Source organism: Ranitomeya variabilis, chromosome 2, assembly GCF_051348905.1.
Source record: "Ranitomeya variabilis isolate aRanVar5 chromosome 2, aRanVar5.hap1, whole genome shotgun sequence".
NCBI lineage: Eukaryota > Metazoa > Chordata > Amphibia > Anura > Dendrobatidae > Ranitomeya > Ranitomeya variabilis.
Genome location: NC_135233.1, coordinates 412,450,193 through 412,471,940, shown reverse-complemented (window position 1 = coordinate 412,471,940; position 21,748 = coordinate 412,450,193). Strand labels below are relative to the sequence as shown.

At 45.9% G+C, this 21,748-nt stretch overlaps 1 protein-coding gene across 2 annotated transcripts in view; it reads left to right on the top strand.

Moving 5' to 3' along the window:
• Positions 1–21,748, top strand: part of PHKA1 (phosphorylase kinase regulatory subunit alpha 1) — a 491,521-nt gene that overhangs the window by 169,822 nt on the left and 299,951 nt on the right. For both annotated transcript variants that reach the window (XM_077286537.1, XM_077286538.1), the window contains exon 13: positions 5,904–5,982. In XM_077286537.1, the coding sequence (XP_077142652.1) occupies positions 5,904–5,982 (79 nt within the window). The remainder of the gene's footprint in view (positions 1–5,903; positions 5,983–21,748) is intronic.

Sequence of the window (21,748 nt, the reverse complement as noted above, 5' to 3'; positions counted from 1 at the left end):
GTCCACTAATAACCTTGGTCGCTCTTCTCTGCAGCCGCTCTAGTTCAGCTATGTCTTTCTTATACACCGGAGACCAGAACTGTACACAGTATTCTAAGTGTGGTCGCACTAGTGACTTGTATAGAGGTAAAATTATGTTCTCCTCATGAGCATATATGCCTCTTTTTAATGCATCCCAATACTTTATTTGCCTTTGCAGCAGCTGCCTGACACTGGCCACTGAATGTGAGTTTGTCATCCTCCCATACACCCAGGTCTTTTTCATTGACGGTTCTGCTCAGAGTTTTAGAATTAAGCACATAGTTATAGATCTTATTACTTCTACCCAAGTGCATGACCTTACATTTATCCCCATTACAGCTCATTTGCCATTTATCAGCCCAAGCTTCTAGTTTACATAAATCATCCTGTAATATAAAATTGTCCTCCCCTGTATTGATTACCCTGCAGAGTTTAGTGTCATCTGCAAATATTGAAATTCTGCTCTGTATGTCCCCTACAAGGTCATTAATATGTTAAAAAGAAGAGGGCCCAATACTGACCCACTGCTAACCATGACCCAGTTCAAGTGTGCTCCATTAATAACCACCCTTTGTTTCCTATCCCTGAGCCAGCTCTTAACCCACTTACACATATTTTCCCCTCTCCCCATTCTCATTTTATGTGTCAACCTTTTGTATGGCACCGTATCAAAAGCTTTTGAAAAGTCCATATACACTACGTCCACTGGGTTCCCTTGGTCCAGTCCGGAACTTACCTCTTCATAGAAGCTGATCAGATTAGTCTGACAGGAACGGTCCCTAGAAAACCCATGCTGATACTGGGTCATGAGGTTATTCCTCTTCAGATACTCCAGTATAGTATCCCTTAGAATGCCCTCCAGGATTTTACCCACAGTAGAGGTTAAGATTACTGGCGTATAATTTCCGAGTTCAGTTTTTGTTCCCTTTTTGAATATTGGCACCACATTTGCTATACACCAGTCCTGTGGTGCAGACCCTGTTGCTATGAAGTCTTTAAAGATTAAAAATAATGGTCTATCAACGACTGTACTTAGTTCCTGCAGTACTCGGGGGTGGATCCCATCCGTGCCCGGAGATTTGTCAATTTTAGTGATTTCTAGACGCCGCCGTACTCCCTGCTGGGTTAAGCAGGTGACATTTAATGGGGAATTTTTGTTATCACTGATCATTTTGTCTGCCGTGGAATTTTCTTGTGTAAATACTGATGAAAAAAAGTCATTTAGCATATTGGCTTTTTCCTCATCCACAATTTCACCCAGACTATTTTTAAGGGGCCAGCACTATCATTTTTTAGTTTCTTACTATTTATCTAGAATATTTTGGAATTATTTTTACTCTCTGGCAATGAGAGACATCATTAGATGAGACATGATTAAGATCGCATAGATCGAAACGCGTTGTCTATCCTCATGACTGCATCCATGTTTGAGCAAGGATTTTAATCACGCTATATTTATGTGCACCAATAAAGAATTTCAAGATTTTAGGAGCTGGAGTACACACCTTTTCCTCATCTTCCATTACTGCACGTCTTGGTCGGGACCAAATCTCCGTGCTCCTTCGGTCTGTCGGTGAGCTGGCTGTGACTTTTAGCCTCATTTTTCTAACTTTATGCATCTCTCTGTACCTCTATTCTTTCTTAAATTATTAATTGTTCTAACCCCACCCCCCATGCCACCGCCACCCCCAACTTCCTTATTTGTGCCCAGGTCACTATCTGCACTATCTTCCCCTCCTATAAAATGAGTACCATCCCCCAGAATCCCTAGTTTAAACACTCCTCCAACCTTCTAGCCATTTTCTCCACCAGCACAGCTGCACCTTCCCCATTGAGATGCAGCCCGTCCCTAGCGTAGAACCTGTAGCCAACTGAGAAGTCGGCCCAGTTCTGCAGGAACCCAAACCCCTCCTTCCTACACCAATTCTTGAGCCACTTATTAACCTCCCTAATCTCCCGTTGCCTCTCTGGTGTGGCACGTGGTACAGGCAGTATTTCGGAAAATGCCACCTTGGAGGTCCTTGCTTTCAGCTTGCAGCCTAATTCCCTGAAATCATCTTTAAGGACATTCCACCTACCTCTAACTTTGTCATTTGTGCCAATGTGCACCATGACCGCTGGGTCCTCACCAGCCCCTCCCAGTAATCTGTCACCCCGATCAGTGATGTGTCGAACTCGAGCTCCAGGTAGGAAGGACACCGTTTGACGATCCCTGTGTTTTCTTGACGAATCAAAGAACAAACCTATACATTCAATAGTCAATATTTAGATAAGCCTATTTGTTCTGGCTCACTGAAAATAGATGTCTGGTTAATTAAGATAAAATGCTGTGTTGTCACATAGTCATGGCCAAAAGTATTGACACCCCTGCAATTCTGTCAGATAATACTCAGTTTCTTCCTGAAAATGATTGCAAACACATTCTTTGGTATTATCTTCATTTAATTTGTCTTAAAAGAAAAAACACAAGAGAATGGAGCAAAAAGCAAAACATTGATCATTTCACACAAAACTCCAAAAATGGGCCAGACAAAAGTATTGGCACCCTCAGCCTAATACTTGGTTGGTTGCACAACCTTTAGCCAAAATAACTGCAACCAACCTCTTCTGGTAACCATCAATGAGTTTCTTACAATGCTCTGCTGGAATTTTAGACCATTCTTCTTTGGCAAACTGCTCCAGGTCCCTGATATTTGAAGAGTGCCTTCTCCAAACTGCCACTTTTAGATCTCTCCACAGGTGTTCTATGGGATTCAGGTCTAGACTCATTGCTGGCCACCTTAGAAGTCTCCAGTGCTTTCTCTCAAACCATTTTCTAGTGCTTTTTGAAGTGTGTTTTGGGTCATTGTCCTGCTGGAAGACCCATGACCTCTGAGGGAGATCCAGCTTTCTCACACTGGGCCCTACATTATGCTGCAAAATTTGTTGGTAGTCTTCAGACTTCATAATGCCATGCACACGGTCAATCAGTCCAGTGCCAGAGGCAGCAAAGCAACCACAAAACATCAGGGAACCTCCACCATGTTTGACTGTAGGGACTGCGTTCTTTTCTTTGAATGCCTCATTTTTTCTCATGTAAACTCTATGTTGATGCCTTTGCCCAAAATGCTCTACTTTTGTCTCATCTGACCAGAGAACATTCTTCCAAAACGTTTTGGGCTTTTTCAGGTAAATTTTGGCAAACTCCAGCCTGGCTTTTTTATGTCTCGGGGTAAGAAGTGGGGTCTTCTTGGGTCTCCTACCATACAGTCCCTTTTCATTCAGACGCCGACGGATAGTACAGGTTGACACCATTGTACCCTCGGACTGCAGGGCAGCTTGAACTTGTTGGATGTTAGTTGAGGTTCTTTATCCAACATCCGCACAATCTTGCGTTGAAATCTCTTGTCAATTTTTCTTTTCCGTCCACATCTTGGGAGGTTAGCCACGGTGCCATGGGCTTTAAACTTCTTGATGACACTGCGCACGGTAGACACAGGAACAGTCAGGTCTTTTGGAGATGGACTTGTAGCCTTGAGATTGCTCATGCTTCCTCACAATTTGGTTTCTCAAGTCCTCAGACAGTTCTTTGGTCTTCTTTCTTTTCTCCGTGCTCAATGTGGTACACACAAGGACACAGGACAGAGGTTGAGTCAACTTTAATCCATGTCAACTGGTTGCAAGTGTGATTTAGTTATTGCCAACACCTGTTAGGTGCCACAGGTAAGTTACAGGTGCTGTTAATTATACAAATTAGAGAAGCATCAAATGATTTTTTGAACAGCGCCAATACTTTTGTCCACCCCTTTTTTATGTTTGGTGTGGAATTATATCCAATTTGGCTTTAGGACAATTCTTTTTGTGTTTTTTCATTTAAGACAAATTAAATGAAGATAATACCACCAAAGAATTTGTTTGCAATCATTTTCAGGAAGAAACTGCGTATTATCTGACAGAATTGCAGGGGTGTCAATACTTTTGGCCATGATTGTGTTTACCCGGTCTTCATTAGGGCCTCTGATGATAATACGCTGGGCCGCTGGCAGACACCAGGTACCACTCCAGTGCAGTCTCTGGGTCTGAAGTAGCTGACCAGAGGGTCAGTGACTCAGGTACGGGGTACAGGTGGGTGAGACAGAAGCATAGTCAGGCAGTCCAAGGTCATATCAGGCAGCACATGTCTAGAATTCATAGCTGAGGTCAGGAGCGGAGAGATCAGGATTAGTGATGAGCGAATATACTCGTTACTCGAGATTTCCCGAGCACGCTCGGTTGATCTCCGAGTATTTTTTAGTGCTCGGAGATATAGTTTTCATCGCCGCAGCTGAATGATTTACATCTGTTAGCCAGCATAAGTACATGTGGGGGTTGCCTGGTTGCTAGGGAATCCCCACATGTAATCAAGCTGGCTAACAGATGTTAATATTTCAGCTGAGGTGATGAAAACTAAATCTCCGAGCACTAAAAAATACTCTGAGGACACCCGAGCGTACTCGGGAAATCTCGAGTAACGAGTATATTCGCTCAAAACTAATCAGGATTAACGGGAAGACAAGCTGGGTCACTAACAAGTGCGATGTAACAGGAATACGCCAATATAGGAAGCTGGAGAACCGAAGTTCAGGTGTGGAATGGAGGGTGAAGCAGCCTGATATATCACCTTTTTGCAGGTGATAAGCTGGGGAAGCAGATCTCTGCAGTTCATAATTGATATTCTGGCAGAGTTCGTCCTTTCCCCCCATGACTCAAACCGCACGAAGTAGCTCAGAGTGATGGTCCAGTACTGGGTGGAGCAGAGCGAGACGCACAGTGAGTAGGGTGGTGCTTAGGAGGTGTGCAAGTGGCTTGGCCAAAACCCAATCTCTCCATCACGGTGCACCGATACCTCCAGTCCATCATCAAATGCTGTACACTGATCAGTAAGATTTTTTTTTTTCTACAATTTGCTCAATTGCAAGTTTGAAGCCTATGAATGTTAATATATTTTCACCCCTGGTCGATTCTAGCTTCTCTGCTGCCGAGGCAAACAATTGAAATTGGGACCTCCTCCTTCACCACCCAAAAAATCCAGACTAAAACAAAATCTAAAATTGTCCTGTAGGGAGTCTGTCATCTCCATAATCCATATCAAGGTAGCTGCAGGTCCTTGTAAAGGGTGGGAAGATTGGACGCATACCTTCAGTCTGAAAATCTGATGGATAGTTTTGGAGATTTTTTTTTTGTTAAATTGTGTATGCAAATGAGGTAGTGAGCACACTGTGGACAGATCCACACCATCCAAAGCACCTTCCCTGACCGTGATGTTACACGTAGGGTGAAATCTGACTTCAGGTGCACATTCTTAGCATCAGTTTTGTCTCTGTACATCTCAGTGCTTGTATTAAAGGGAATCTATCACCAGCAGAAGAGAAACAGTGAAAACTACACCACGCAGTGCAGAAAGTGACACATTGCTGGAATCAGGTTCTCTGCCCCTGCATCATGCATCTCTCCGATTACATAACAAAAATCTGACAGATTCCTTTTCATATGTCTATCACTAAAAAACAATTCAGTCCAAATCCAAAACATATTTGTGAACTAAAGTCGGATATATAAAAATAATTCATCTTATTGAACAGACTTATTGGACAATGCCGGAATATTGGGTCCACTCCTTCTTCACTTTGACACTTTAAGTTGTTGGAAAAGCCAGTATACAAGACAGAGGAGTCACAAGTTAGAAGAGGGAATGGATATGTGAGAAAGGGATGTGAGTAGAGTAACAGTGAAGCAGTGCGATGAAGGGCATGCATGGCTCGATACCACACGAGAGGACAATGACTGTTCTTTGTTACACAAGTGTGTGAAGGGATCTTATACTATGTCCGTCTTAACAACCGTCCATCTTGTTCTCTGCGCAGGGCTTCCTGGCTCCTGGAGAGATTGATCCCCTCAACAGAAGGTTTTCTACAGTTCCCAAACCGGATGTGGTGGTTCAAGGTTGGTTGATGAAGGCATTATTCTGAAAGTGCAGAAATATCAATACCGTTTATGACATGTCCATTACATGGAGCTTAAGAGTGGCATTGGTGGTTCACTGTCTCCTCAGACTGGTCACCTTCTCCAAAACCTATTGAAGCAAAATATAAACATTTATCAAGAACATATAATTAGGAGAACTTAAACTCCAGTGTAATGTAATTATAATTGTAAAGAGACTTGTGTTGGGATCTCAGCTGTCTCACTATTTTGACAGCTATGTGAGACCTAATGCTTCTGAGATGGAAGTTACCAGCATCTTGTGGGAGACTGGGAGTGCGTTGTGTGGAAACGCAGAGGAGATCAGGCTGTGGTGCTTCTGAGATGTAAGTTATCACCATCTTGTGGGAGACTGGGAGTGTGCTGTGTGGAAACGTAGAGATTAGGGTTGAGCGAAACGGGTCGTTCATTTTCAAAAGTCGCCGACTTTTGGCAAAGTCGGGTTTCATGAAACCCGATCCGACCCCTGTGCGGGGTCGGCCATACGGTACGCGACTTTCGCGCCAAAGTCGCGTTTCAATGATGCGAAAAGCGCCATTTCTCAGCCAATGAAGGTGAACGCAGAGTGTGGGCAGCGTGATGACATAGGTCCTGGTCCCCACCATCTTAGAGAAGGGCATTGCAGTGATTGGCTTGCTGTCTGCGGCGTCACAGGGGCTATAAAGGGGCGTTCCCGCCAACCGCCATCTCACTGCTGCTGATCTGAGCTTAGGGAGAGGTTGCTGCCGCTTCGTCAGAAGCAGGGATAGCGTTAGGCAGGGTCCATTAACCACCAAACCGCTTGTGCTGTAGAGATTTCCACTGTCCAACACCACCTTCGGTGTGCAGGGACAGTGGAAGCTACATTTTTTTTTTTTTTTTTCCTCAGCGCTGTAGCTCATTGGGCTGCCCTAGAAAGCTCCCTGATAGCTGCATTGCTGTGTGTACGCCACTGTGCAAACCAACTGCTTTTTTCAAAGCACAAATCCTCTTGTTCCTTCCTTTCTGCACAGCTATCTTTTTTGTTTGTCCACACTTTTTATTTAATTTGTGCATCAGTCCACTCCTTATTGCTGCCTGCCATACCTGGCTGAGATTACTGCAGGGAGATAGTAATTGTAGGACAGTCCCTGTTTTTTTTTTTTTTTTTTTGTGGGAGATTAAGATTGGCATTTCTGCTAGAGTGCCATCCCTGTGTGTGCCATCTCTCACTCAGTGGGCCATAGAAAGCCTATTAATTTTTTTGCTTGATTTGGGTTCTAAAATCTACCTGAAAAAAAATCACTACATCAATCAGTGGGAGAAAAACATTGGCCTCAGGGCTTGTGTGCCACTCCTGACTCCTGTGTGTGCCATCTCTCACTCAGTGGGCCATAGAAAGCCTATTAATTTTTTTGCTTGATTTGGGTTCTAAAATCTACCTGAAAAAAAATCACTACATCAATCAGTGGGAGAAAAATATTGGCCTCAGGGCTTGTGTGCCACTCCTGACTCCTGTGTGTGCCATCTCTCACTCAGTGGGCCATAGAAAGCCTTTTTTTTTATTATTATTATTTGGTTTCTAAATTGTCCCTGAAAAAATCATTTTATCTTATTTGGTTTCTAAAGTCTCCCTGAAAAAAAAAAAAAATTAAAACAGTGGGAGATTAATATTGCCCTTTCTGCTTGTGTGCCAGTCTTGACTCCTGGGTGTGCCATCTCTCACTCAGTGGGCCATAGAAAGCCTTTTTTTTTTTTTATTATTTGGTTTCTAAATTGTCCCTGAAAAAAACATTTTATCTTATTTGGTTTCTAAAGTCTCCCTGAAAAAAATAAAAAAAAATAAAATAGGTGGGAGATTAATATTGACATTTGTGCTTGAGTGACAGTCCTGCGTGTGTGGCATCTCTGTGATTTGGTGCCACAGAAAACAGAGTGTGTAACATTGGGCCTGATTTTCCTTGTGGTCTCACCAACCTGTAAAGGGATATTGAAATCATACTGAAGTTATAGCTCACCGTGTAAGTTGTTTGACAGCAACAAATAAAGTTACTTTGGTTAAGTTTTTAAAACAATGAGGAAGTCTTGTGCAAGAGGTCGTGGCCGTGGGCGTTCATTGTCAGCTGGTAATGATGGTAGTGGTAGTGGAGCATCAGGTGGTCGTGGGGATAAAAATATTCCACCTAAGTCTGGAGCTGTGGAGCCAGGTTCATTGTCTGGCTACACAAGGCCTCGAACGCTCTCTTTTCTGGGAGTAGGAAAACCGCTTTTAAAGCCGGAGCAGCAACAGCAAGTTTTGGCTTACCTTGCAGACTCAGCCTCTAGCTCTTTTGCCTCCTCTTCTGAAACTGGTAAATGTAAAAACAGCGCGTCGCTTGTGGATGTTCACGGTCAGGAACAAGTCGCTTCCTTGTCCTCTTCAGCAAAAACAACAACAAGAGAGAAGGATGCAGCAGGCGACACAACGGGTTACTCCATGGAGCTCTTTACACATACCGTCCCTGGCTTAGAAAGTGAAACACTTAACAGGCCATGCCCATTACAAGTAGATTCTGACATGGAGTGCACTGATGCACAGCCACAGCCAGAGTACTATGCTGCTCCTTTGACTCAGACCACAACATTGCCCTCTCAGGGTACTGATCCACAATCAGACCCTGATGAGACTATGTTGCCCCGCCACGAACGCTATACCACCGACCGACACGGTGACACAGACGAAGTTGCACACGAGCTCGAAGAGGAGGTAATAGATGACCCAGTTGTTGACCCCGATTGGCAGCCATTGGGGGAACAGGGTGCAGGCGGCAGTAGTTCAGAAGCGGAGGTGGAGGAGGGGCCGCAGCAGGCATCAACATCGCAACAGGTTCCATCTGCCGGTCCCGTATCTGGGCCAAAACGCGTGTCAAAGCCAAAACCTGTTGGAGGACAGCGTGGCCATCCGGTTAAAGCTCAGTCTGCAATCCCTGAAAAGGGATCCGATGCTAGGAAGAGTGCAGTCTGGCATTTTTTTAAACAACATCCAATTGATCAGCGCAAAGTCATCTGTCAAAAATGTTCAACTAGCTTAAGCAGAGGTCAGAATCTGAAAAGTCTCAATACTAGTTGCATGCATAGACACTTAACCACCATGCATTTTCAAGCCTGGACTAACTACCAAACGTCCCTTAAGGTTGTAGCACCCTCGGCCAATGAAGCTAGTCAGCAACGCAACATCCCTTCCGTCACTGTAAGGCCACCATTTTCCGCACCACCGGCAGTATCTGTGCAGGTTTCTTTGCCAGCCAAAAGCAGTCAGGGTCAGGGAATCACCAGTTTTGTAGGAGGAAATATTGCATCTAGGGCACCGGCGGAAACAATACCGTCTCCAACCGTCTCTCAGTCTGCCATGTCCACCGGCACACCTGAAAGTTCCACGATCTCCAGCTCTCCAGTCCAGCTCACCCTACATGAGACTCTGGTTAGAAAAAGGAAGTACTTATCCTCGCATCCGCGTACACAGGGTTTTAACGCCCACATAGCTAGACTAATCTCGTTAGAGATGATGCCCTACCGTTTAGTTGAAAGCGAAGCTTTCAAAGCCCTGATGGAGTACGCTGAACCACGATACGAGCTACCCAGTCGACACTTTTTTTCCAGAAAAGCCATCCCAGCCCTGCACCAGCATGTTAAACAGCGCATCGTCCATGCACTCAGGCAATCTGTGAGTACAAAGGTGCACCTGACTACAGATGCATGGACCAGTAGGCATGGCCAGGGATGTTATGTGTCCATCACGGCACACTGGGTGAATGTGGTGGATGCAGGGTCCACAGGGGACATCAATTTCGGGACAGTTGTGCCTAGCCCACGGTCTAGGAAACAGTTGGCTGTAGGCGTTCGCACCCCCTCCTCCTCCTCCTCGTCCTCCTGCAGAAGCTACAGCTCTTCCACAGACCGCAGTCGGCCAACCACTCCATCGGCAGATGACACTGTTGCACACCAGTTGTCCCATTATGGGCCAGCTACTGGCAAGCGTCAGCAGGCTGTATTGGCTATGAAGTGTTTGGGCGACAACAGACACACCGCGGAAGTTCTGTCCGAGTTCTTGCAACAAGAAACGCAGTCGTGGCTGGGCACAGTAGATCTTGAGGCAGGCAAGGTAGTGAGTGATAACGGAAGGAATTTCATGGCTGCCATCTCCCTTTCCCAACTGAAACACATTCCTTGCCTGGCTCACACCTTAAACCTGGTGGTGCAGTGCTTATTGAAAACTTATCCTGGGTTCTCCGACCTGCTCCTCAAAGTGTGTGGACTTTGCTCACATATCCGACGTTCGCCTGTACACTCCAGCCGTATGCAGACCTATCAGCGGTCTTTGAACCTTCCCCAGCATCGCCTAATCATAGACGTTGCAACAAGGTGGAACTCAACACTGCACATGCTTCAGAGACTGTGCCAACAGAGGCGGGCTGTTATGTTTTTGTGGGAGGATACACATACACGGGCAGGCAGTAGGATGGCAGACATGGAGTTGTCTGGTGTGCAGTGGTCGAAGATACAAGACCTGTGTCAAGTCCTTCAGTGTTTTGAGGAATGCACACGGCTGGTTAGTGCAGACAACGCCATAATAAGCATGAGCATCCCCCTAATGCATCTGCTGATGCAAAGTTTGACGCACATAAAGGATCAGGCGTCTGCACCAGAGGAAGAGGAAAGCCTTGATGACAGTCAGCCATTGTCTGGTCAGGGCAGTGTACAGGACGAGGTAGCGGGCGAAGAGGAGGTGGAGGACGAGGAGGATGATGGGGATGAGTTTATTTTTAATGAGGAAGCTTTCCCGGGGGCACTGGAAATTGGTTGCGTGGCAAGGCCGGGTTCTGGTTTTTTGAGGGACACAAGGGACGTAGATTTGCCTGACACTGCCCCTCAACCAATCACAACCGGAGATTTGTCAACTGGAACTTTGGCCCACATGGCGGATTATGCCTTACGTATCCTAAAAAGGGACACACGCATTACGAAAATGATGAACGATGACGATTACTGGTTGGCCTGCCTCCTTGATCCACGCTATAAAGGCAAATTGCAAAATATTATGCCACATGAGAACTTGGAACTAATATTAGCAACCAAACAATCAACTCTTGTTGACCGTTTGCTTCAGGCATTCCCAGCACACAGCGCACGTGATCGTTCTCACACGAGCTCCAGGGGCCAGCAGTCTAGGAGTGTTAGGGGTGCACACATCAGAAGTGGCGTTGGACAGAGGGGTTTTCTGACCAGGTTGTGGACTGATTTTGCTATGACCGCAGACAGGACAGGTACTGCAGCATCTATTCAAAGTGACAGGAGACAACATTTGTCCAGTATGGTTACTAACTATTTTTCATCCCTTATCGATGTTCTCCCTCAACCGTCATTCCCATTTGATTACTGGGCATCAAAATTAGACACCTGGCCAGAATTGGCAGAATATGCATTGCAGGAGCTTGCTTGCCCGGCAGCTAGTGTCTTATCAGAAAGAGTATTCAGTGCTGCAGGTTCAATATTAACCGAAAAAAGGACTCGTCTGGCTACCCAAAATGTTGATGATCTAACATTCATTAAAATGAACCACAACTGGATTTCGAAATCTTTTGCCCCACCTTGCCCGGCCGACACCTAGCTTTCCTATGAAAAGCTCTTGCCTGTGGACTACTGTGAATTACTTTTCTAATGTCTAATTTGCTGCAGCTGATTGTCCTGCATACGACATGTTTACACCTCCCTAAATGGCCAAACTCCCCACACGGGGCCGTGGTATCGCGACTTGGCGCAAGCACCCGTGAGACTGCTGTTTGTCTGAAGAGGTGGGTGTGCTCGCTTTTGGTCGACGGCATTGCTACTGGGTCCCTCATAGTACAATAAAGTGTCTCTGGCGGTGGTGGTGCGCACCCAACGTCAGACACACTGTTGTAACATGAGGGCCCCTGGGCCTGTACCGCCGGCCACAAGAGAGTTCACCCACCCCCAGGTCAAACATTGCTCTACCACTTCCACAGTTATCTCTTACACTTCCACCAATGTTTAGTCTATGCGCTGACATCCTTCCATACCTGCCACTGACAATACCATTGTGTTGACATGTATGATGGTACTTAACATAGTCAGGGGCAGTGTCCTCTATTTACCACAGTAAATACTTTGCGCTAAATTAGTAGGTCTGAAACAACGCAGAGGATCCCACCCCTGAACCTAATGATTGCACCCTTTAGTGTTTTTGTTTTGTTTTAATGCGAGACATTCACATTTATTTGTTGTTTTGCACTACTAACTGGCAGACACTCATTACAATCGGCCTCCGTTGACCAGACCACTGCTGCCCGTGTACCCCTGGAACCAATTATAAAGTGCCTACAGCCAGCCCATTTTATTATGTTAGGCCTTGGAAGCCTGTCTGCGGTCCCTCCTTCCACTAGGCCTCCACTGACCTGACCACTGCTGCCCGTGTACCCCTGGAACCAATTATAAAGTGCCTACAGCCAGCCCATTTTATTATGTTAGGCCTTGGAAGCCTGTCTGCGGTCCCTCCTTCCACTAGGCCTCCACTGACCTGACCACTGCTGCCCATGTACCCCTGGAACCTATTTTACAGTGCATAGAGCCTATTTTTTTATTTTATTTAATATTAATAAAGCCATGATGGACTACGCTGTACCACGCTATGAGCTACTCAGTTGACAATTCTTTTGCGAGAAAAGCCATCCCACCCCTCCACCAGCATGTTAAAGACCACATTGTCCTTTCATTCTGTCAATCTGTGAGTCCAAAGGTACACCTGACAACAGACACATGGAGCGGTAGGCATGGCCACGGAAGGTTACGTGTCCTTTGTGGCGCAATGGGTTAATGTATTGGATGCATGGTCCACACAGGGGACAGCCTGGTAAGTCTGTCTGCAGTCCCTAATTCAAGTTGTCCTCAAATGAATAAATCTGAGCTTCCACCTTCTGGCTCTCATTAAGTGCTGTTTTTTAAAAAATTGGTGGTTCCGGCCTACTAACGGTGTCTGCCCCTGCCTGGTGTTGTCCTCAACTGAATAAAGCTGAGCTTCTACCTTCTGGCTCTCATTAAGTGCTGTTTTTTAAAAAATTGGTGGTTCCGGCCTACTAACGGTGTCTGCCCCTGCCTGGTGTTGTCCTCAACTGAATGAAGCTGAGCTTCTACCTTCTGGCTCTGATTAAGCTTTTTTTTTTTTTTTTTTAATTGCTGGATGGGGCCTAATACCTCTGTTTGCTGCTCCCTGGTGTTTGTCCTCAACTGAATAAAGCTGAGCTTCTACCTTCTGGCTCTCATTAAGTGCTGTTTTTTAAAAGATTGGTGGTTCCGGCCTACTAACGGTGTCTGCCCCTGCCTGGTGTTGTCCTCAACTGAATAAAGCTGAGCTTCTACCTTCTGGCTTTTGGCATACAGTAGCAAATATTAAACTGCATTTGGCCTATTAGTGTGTTTGGGCCCTTAAAACAGTGTCTGCTGCTCCTGGGTTTGCTACTCCACTCAACAAAGCAATGCCGCCTGTTTAGTCCTGTTACCAATTTTGAACTGCATTTAGCCTACTTTATTCTTTGGCCCTATATCTGTTTCCTCCTCATCCTGCCCATTCCCCAGCCACTGCTAGATGAGTCTGCTGGTACATTGACCTAGACCACTACATTCCCCTTGCACTCTACACAGCCAGAATCTGACCCTGCTGAAAGTAAGGTTCCCCTTCCCGCATGTTATACCACCTTACACAGGGACAAAGAGGAAGGTGCAGATGAAAGTGCAGGTTCCTTCATCAGGTGGGGGGGGGGGGCATACTCGCTGGCGACGTCACTGGCACAGGACCCCTCAGAGTACGCAAAAGTGTCGCTGCTGGTGGGAGGCGCCCCCGCCGTGCAAACACACCGCTGTACTTTGAGGGGCCCTGTGCCAGAGCCAATGCCAACGAGGGGGCCTCCCTGCTTGCTTAGGATCACAGCACTTGCAAACTTGACATACTTACCTCTCACTGCTCCACCGCCGTGACGTAGTCCACGTTTCCTGGGCCCACTAAAAGCTTGAACCAGCCCTACCCTCCACAACTTTGGCAAAATGACCCCCAAGTTCCAATGCCCAACTATTATTATAAAGTTAATTAAGATTGACAAGCTTCAGAAACAAGAGTGGATGTTTTTGGCATTAAAATGGGCACTGTAGGTGTTTTCCTGGCCTCCACTCACTGCCGACTATGCTTCCCCATTGACTTGCATTGGGTTTCGTGTTTCGGTCGATCCCCGACTTTTAGCGATAATCGGCCGACTGCACTCGACTCGACTCTGGACAAAGTCGGGTTTCACAAAACCCGACTCGACCTTAAAAAAATGAAAGTCGCTCAACCCTAGTAGAGATCAGGCTGTAGTGCTTATGAGATGGAAGTTACCACCATCTTGTGGGAGACTGGGAGTGCACTGTGTGGAAACGCAGAGGAAATCAGACTGTGGTGCTTCTGAGATGTAAGCTTCCACCATCTTGTGGGAGACTGGGAATGTGCCGTGTGGAAACGAAGAGGAGATCAGACTGTGGTGCTTCTGAGATGTAAGCTTCCACCATCTTGTGGGAGACTGGGAATGTGCCATGTGGAAACGAAGAGGAGATCAGACTGTGGTGCTTCTGAGATGTAAGCTACCACCATCTTGTGGGAGACTAAAAGTGCGCTGTGTGGGAACGCAGAGGAGATCACACTGTGGTGCTTCTGAGATGTAAGCTTCCACCATCTTGTGGGAGACTGGGTGTGTGCTGTGTGGAAACGCAGAGGAGATCAGACTGGTGCTTCTGAGATGTAAGCTACCACCATCTTGTGGGAGACTGGGAGTGCACTATGTGGGAACGCAGAGGAGATCACACTGTGGTGCTTCTGAGATGTAAGCTTCCACCATCTTGTGGGAGACTGGGAGTGTGCTGTGTGGGAACGCAGAGGAGATCATACTGTGGTGCTTCTGAGATGTAAGCTTCCACCATCTTGTGGGAGACTGGGAGTGCACTGTGTGGATGGTATACAACATAGAATATGCGGTAAATTACATGTAAATAGTGGATGTGGTGTGATGCATAGATTAAATAGGTAAACCATGTATGTATAAAAACAAAGGAAAGTAAACAATGTGGGTGCAAATAATGCTCCAAGGTGTGACAGTTTGGGGGTTGTTGTGAAATTGGATTGTGGGCTCCCCCGGTGGCCACTGGTGGAATTGAACTGGTGTGCATCATCCTCTCTGTTCACCTGTTTCCATCAGGATGTGGGAGTCGCTATTTAGCCTTGCTCCTCTGTCACTTCCATGCCGGTCAACATTGTAATCAGAAGCCTTTCTGTGCATGTTCCTGCTGCTAGACAACTCCCAGCTAAGTTGGACTTTAGTCCTTGTTTGTTTTTGCATTTTGTTCCAGTTCACAGCTGTAGTTTCGTTTCTGTGTCTGGAAAGCTCTTGTGATCTGAAATTGCCACTCTGATGTTATGAGTTAATACTAGAGTCTTAAAGTAATTTCAGGATGGTGTTTTGATAGGGTTTTCAGCTGACCATGAAAGTGCCCTTTCTGTCTTCCTGCTATCCAGTAAGCGGACCTCAATTTTGCTAAACCTATTTTCATACTACGTTTGTCATTTCATCTAAAATCACCGCCAATATTTGTGGGGGCCTCTGTCTGCCTTTCGGGGAAATTTCTCTAGAGGTGAGCCAGGACTATATTTTCCTCTGCCAGGATTAGTTAGTCCTCCGGCCGGCGCTGGGCGTCTAGGGATAAAACGCAGGCTACGCTACCCGGCTACTGTTAGTTGTGCGGCAGGTTTAGTTCATGGTCAGTTTAGTTTCCATCCTTCCAAGAGCTAGTTCTTATGTTTGCTGGGCTATGTTCTCTTGCCATTGAGAACCATAACAGGGGGTCTCACACCAGTTCCAGCAAATGAGCGACCGAGGTGCAAAATCACATAACCATCATACATATCTGTAATATGTGTGATACACAACAATGCAGGGAAATAGCCACCTGTCAAGAAATGACGTAAGCCTCATTGTTTAATCACTCAGAGCTCTGCTACATCTCCTCGGCTTTGTATTAACATGCTCCTGCCCTGATCCCCCCCCCTTGCAGTCCCCCCTTCACCGCTTCATGTGTGGGATTCCAGCCCCCTCCCTGTCCCATGGTGTACAGCTGTATAACCTGAGACCACAGTGTGTGCCAGCAGTGTGTGCGGCAGCACCAGGGGTGGATTAAGGGTAGCCAGGGCCCCGGGCTGCTCAGACCTTGTAGGCTTCCCAGCAATTGGACGGGTCATCATATATCTGAACCAGATTATTCCAGAAAAATTGTTCCTGAGTGAAACTATAACCTGTCAAACATCCATTGATCTAGTCACCCCAGCCTAGCCTCCACCCCTCGAACTGTCCACAGTCCCACCGCTCTCTCTTGGAAAAACTCCACTTCTCACCTATCACACATTAACAGTTCCCATCACCAGATCACACATATAGCCAGCAGCTTTTGTTTTGGCCAAAAGATTTTTTAAGCCGCCACCATAACACGGTAGACACTTTTGGCTGGGCCCTACTCTACTGTAACCTATTAAATATTTGTTAAAATATGCAATACAATTTAGGTATATTTTTATTTATTTTTCAATTTTTAAAATGACCAATAATATCATGTACAAGGAACAAATACCGCTACACCATGTCCAGACAACGTATTACCACCACATAGCACATACAAGGGACAAATACCGCAACACCGTGTCCATACCACATATTACCACCACATAGTGACTGAATACTACAATACTAATCCGTAATAAAAAAAAAAACCACAATACCATCACCATAAGTGCCATTATACACAGGAGGTCTGTACTTAGTATGCAGTGTCTGTGTACAGGTAATACAGTGATTACCGGTGACATTATACACAGGAGCTCTGTATATAGTGTATAGGTAATACAGTGATTACTGGTGATATTGTACACATGAGCTCTGTATATATATATAGTGTATGGGTAATACAGTGATCACTGGTGATATTATACACAGCAGCTCTGTATATAGTGTATAGGTAATACAGTGATTACTGGTGATATTATACACATGAGCTCTGTATATAGTGTATAGGTAATACAGTGATCACTGGTGATATTATACACAGGAGCTCTGTATATAGTGTATGGGTAATGCAGTGATCACTGGTGAGATACACAGCAGCTCTGTATTTAATGTATAGGTAATACAGTGATCACTGATTACATTATACACAGGACATCTGTATATAGTATGCAGTGTACAGTGTAAGTGTACAGGTAACACACTGACTCACCAGTGATGTCTCTAGGTGAAGTCCTTCATCTTTGTTTTTCATCTTTCATCCAGCAAAGACTGCCATCACTTCCAGCCAGGGCTCGTCTCTGCAGGAAACAGTTATCTTGAGCTCCGCTTGCAGAACACATTACTTCATTTTTCCCAATTTCTACATTACACCACATGAAGAAAAAAAGGCAACAGTATCACCGCCCCCCCCCCCCATTTAAAACAGTATACTCAAAAAATAAAATAAATACATCACTGCTGTAATAATATCCCTTAATTAGCCCCTATGGTAATAATATCCCCCATCCTGGCCCCGTGTGTCTCATTCCTGGCTCCAGCCATATGTTCTCCCATCCTGCCCTCTTGAGTATCCATTCTGCCCCATATGATCTCCCCATCCTGCTCCATCTGTCTCCATCGTATCCATTCTGCCCCATCTGTCTCCATCGTATCCATTCTGCCCCATGATCCTGCACGATCTGTCTCTGATCCTGCACGATCTGTCTCTGATCCTGCACGATCTGTCTCTGATCCTGCCCCATCTGTCTCCGATCCTGCCCCATCTGTCTCCGATCCTGCCCCATCTGTCTCCGATCCTGCCCCATCTGTCTCCGATCCTGCCCCATCTGTCTCCGATCCTGCCCCATCTGTCTCCGATCCTGCCCCATCTGTCTCCAATCCTGCCCCATCTGTCTCCAATCCTGCCCCATCTGTCTCCAATCATGCCCCCATGTCTTTCATCCTGCCCCGTGTCTCCAATCATGCCCGTATCTCCATTCTGCTCCTTATGTCTCCAATCATGTCCCCATGTCTGCAATCCTGCCCCGTGTCTCCAATCCTGCCCCCAGTGTCTCCAGTCCTGCCCCCAGCATCTGCAGTCCTGCCCCCAGCGTCTGCAGTCCTGCCCCCAGCGTCTGCAGTCCTGCCCCCAGCGTCTGCAGTCCTGCCCCCAGCGTCTGCAGTCCTGCCCCCAGCGTCTGCAGTCCTGCCCCCAGCGTCTGCAGTATACTTGCGTGTCCAGCATTCTACCTCGGGCCCCCCAGATCGCCTCTCTCAATTAAAAAAAAAAAAAAAAAGGACAAAAAACAAGTTCTTCTCACCTGGCCACGCTCCTGCGGCGAAGCTTCCTCCACGCAGCTGAAGCGCGCACTCGCCGGCAACTGACAATGACATCAGGCGCGGGCCCGCACGTCAATAACGTTAAACTGCAGCAGCGCCGCTAAGGGCACGGTTTAGCCTGCTGGTAGGGGCCCGGTGAGCAGATGAGATGGGGCCCGATGCGGGTCCCCTCTGCCCACCAGGCCCCATACGCCAGTCGGCATGGGGGGACACAGACAGATTGGGGCCCCTGCGCAGGAAATGTGTCTGGACCCCTCCTTTTAAGGCGACAAAGATATAGATATATATAGATGGATACACACACACACACACACACACACACACACACACACACACACACACACTGCTATACATAAGTGAGTACACTGTATAGTAAGGGACTGTGTTAAACATAAGAAATTGATAATGTCTTCCTCCACCTCCCCATTCCTAAATCCATTATAAATCCCATTTCCTTCCATCCCAATCCCCCACACCCCTCATTGTCCTTCTCCCCACCCCCCGCATCCCATTATTGCCCTCTCCCCACCCCCGTTATTGCTTTCTCCCCACCCTATTATTGCCCATTCACGACCTCCATAATTTCCTCCTCCCCCCGCTACCCCTATCATTGCCCTCTTCGTCAACCCAATCGTTGCCTTCTGCCCCATCACCTCCATCATTGTCCCTCTCCTCCACCTACACACACAGACACAAACAGCACCATTCACCTCTCTGCATACACACACACACACACACACACACACACACACACACACCTCACCTCTGCACACTGTATCCTGAAGCCCAACCATCGCCGGCAGCTTCCTGTCTCGCACAGCCACGGCGCTGAATGATGTCATTCATCCGCTGCTGTGTGAGACTGGAAGCAGGACAGATCAATTCCCTGCAGCTCCGCTCCCATTTTCTCCTGCAGGCAGCGTAGCTGCAGGGATTGCTCCCTGCCCGCCGCACATGAGGGCAATCTGGACAGGGGCCCCACGGAGCCAGATAAACTGGTTAGATTGCCCTCCATATTAGCCACCCTGCAGGCAGGGCCGCTTTTAGACCAGGTTTAAAATGGGGCCCCAAATGCTAACCTATTGTACATCACACAGAAGCATTTCGGTTGTATTTACAAGAGCTGAGTTCAGGCCGCTAAATGAATGTGACCGACAATACTGAAATCGTTGGACGCTTGTTTCCCGGCCTCTTTACACCAACTGAGAAAGAATGATGAGGACAGATCACCATACAGGATCATGTTATCAGCATCACATCTACAGTTTACATCAGCGATGTGCTGCTAAGAACAATAATTTCTGTTTTGGCATGAACAATCCAATCACTCGACAAGTATGCAGCATTTTGTTTGTTTAGTATAATACACCCCATAGTCCCCCATGTGTTATAATGTGATCTACAGTCCTCCATATTGTAAAATGCACACCCCATAGTCCTCCATATAGTATAATACTCAGTTCTCCATATAGTATTATGCACTTCCCATAGTCCTCCACATAGTATAATACTCTCCTCATAGTGCTGCATATAGTATAATGCACCGCCGTAGTCATCCATGTAGTACAATTCACTACCCATAGCATAATGCACCCCATAGCTCTCCATATAGTATAATGTATTCCCCATAGTCCTCGATACAGTATAATTCAGCCCACATATAGTATAATGGAGCCACCCCACAGAGTATAATGTAACCCCCCATAGAATATAATGCAGCCCCACTCATATAGTATAGTGTAGCCCCCTCATAGAGTATGATGCAATCACCCCTCATAGAATATAAATATTTTACAGCCCCCATAGAATATAATGTAGCTCCAAATAGAATATAATACAGCCCACCTCCCTATAGAACATAATGTAGCCCCAAAGAGTATGATGCAATCCTCCCTCATAAAATCTAATACAGCCTGTCACGGATCCCTTACTCCGTGGTGTCACTAATTCGTCACGTGACTTGGGTTGTGCCTGCAAGGGTTAATCTATCTCCCCACTCTCAGTCCAGCATCCAACCTCTGTCCTATGCTGTAATGGGAGCATAAATCACACACTGACCCAGGCCACACACCCGCTCATACACGCTGCCACCACTCACCGAATACATGGGTGATGAGTCCTGGAAATATTAATACTAATAATGTCTACCACTCATAAGACTCAAACACCTTAGGCTATGTATGGATTCTTTTAGAACACTCAAGGTTCAATTTGTTAAAGTTTTATACTTTAATACAAAAAGGTTCAGTGCTTACAGTAAGAAAGTTATAAAAATATGATAATAAAGACATACAACTTATGCAAAACAGTATAGAATAACAGGAGAAAACTTACAGAAATCATCTAACTGGTAGTTTGCTTTCTGCTCCCTGAGGGGGGGGGGATGAATGGAGTTGGTGGAACACATCAGCGTCGGCTGCCCTCACATGTGAACATGTTTCTCTGTATACAGGTCTAATTTATAGCTTTGGTCTGGAGGTCAGGTTTCTAGACCAGCCCCTCAGGTTAATATCATAATTGCTTGTTTTTTGATTGGACCACGACCGTGCCCCCCAATGAATATATTATTTTATCTTGAGATCCTTTGTGTAAAGGTTCTCAAAGAGATACTATGAGGCCGTAATTAACATCTCTCTTCCAAGAGCTAGGAGGTGTCAAATGTTGCTTTTCTTCTTGGCTTCCAGCAGGACCCCCTGGTGAGATTGAAGACAGAAGTCTACTTGACCCAGGAAAATACATATTAACACCTGGGTGTGACCTGCAGCTTTTCCAGACAGATGTTACATTATCGCCTGTAATACAATAAATCTATACATAGTCCACTGCACACATCCACACGCACATACAATATGTGTGTGTGTATGTATGTATGTATATATATATATATATATATATATATATATATATATATATATATATATATATATATATATATATATATCCACACATTTCATCACACAGCCCCCCACAGAATATATTGTAGACCCCTTAGAATGTACCGTATATACTCGAGTATAAGCGGACCTGAGTATGAGCCGAGACCCCTAATTTTGCTGCAAAAAGCTGGGAAAACTTAATGACTCGAGTATAAGCCTAGGGTGGAAAATGCAGCAGCTACCGGTAAATGTCAAAAATAAAAATAGATACCAATAAAAGTAAAATTAATTGAGACATCAGTAGGTTAAGTGTTTTTGAATATCCATATTGAATCAGGAGCCCCATATAATGCTCCATACAGTTCATGATGGGCCCCATAAGATGCCCCATATAAGGCTGCACAAATGTTGATTACAACCCCATAAGATGCTCCATACAGACAT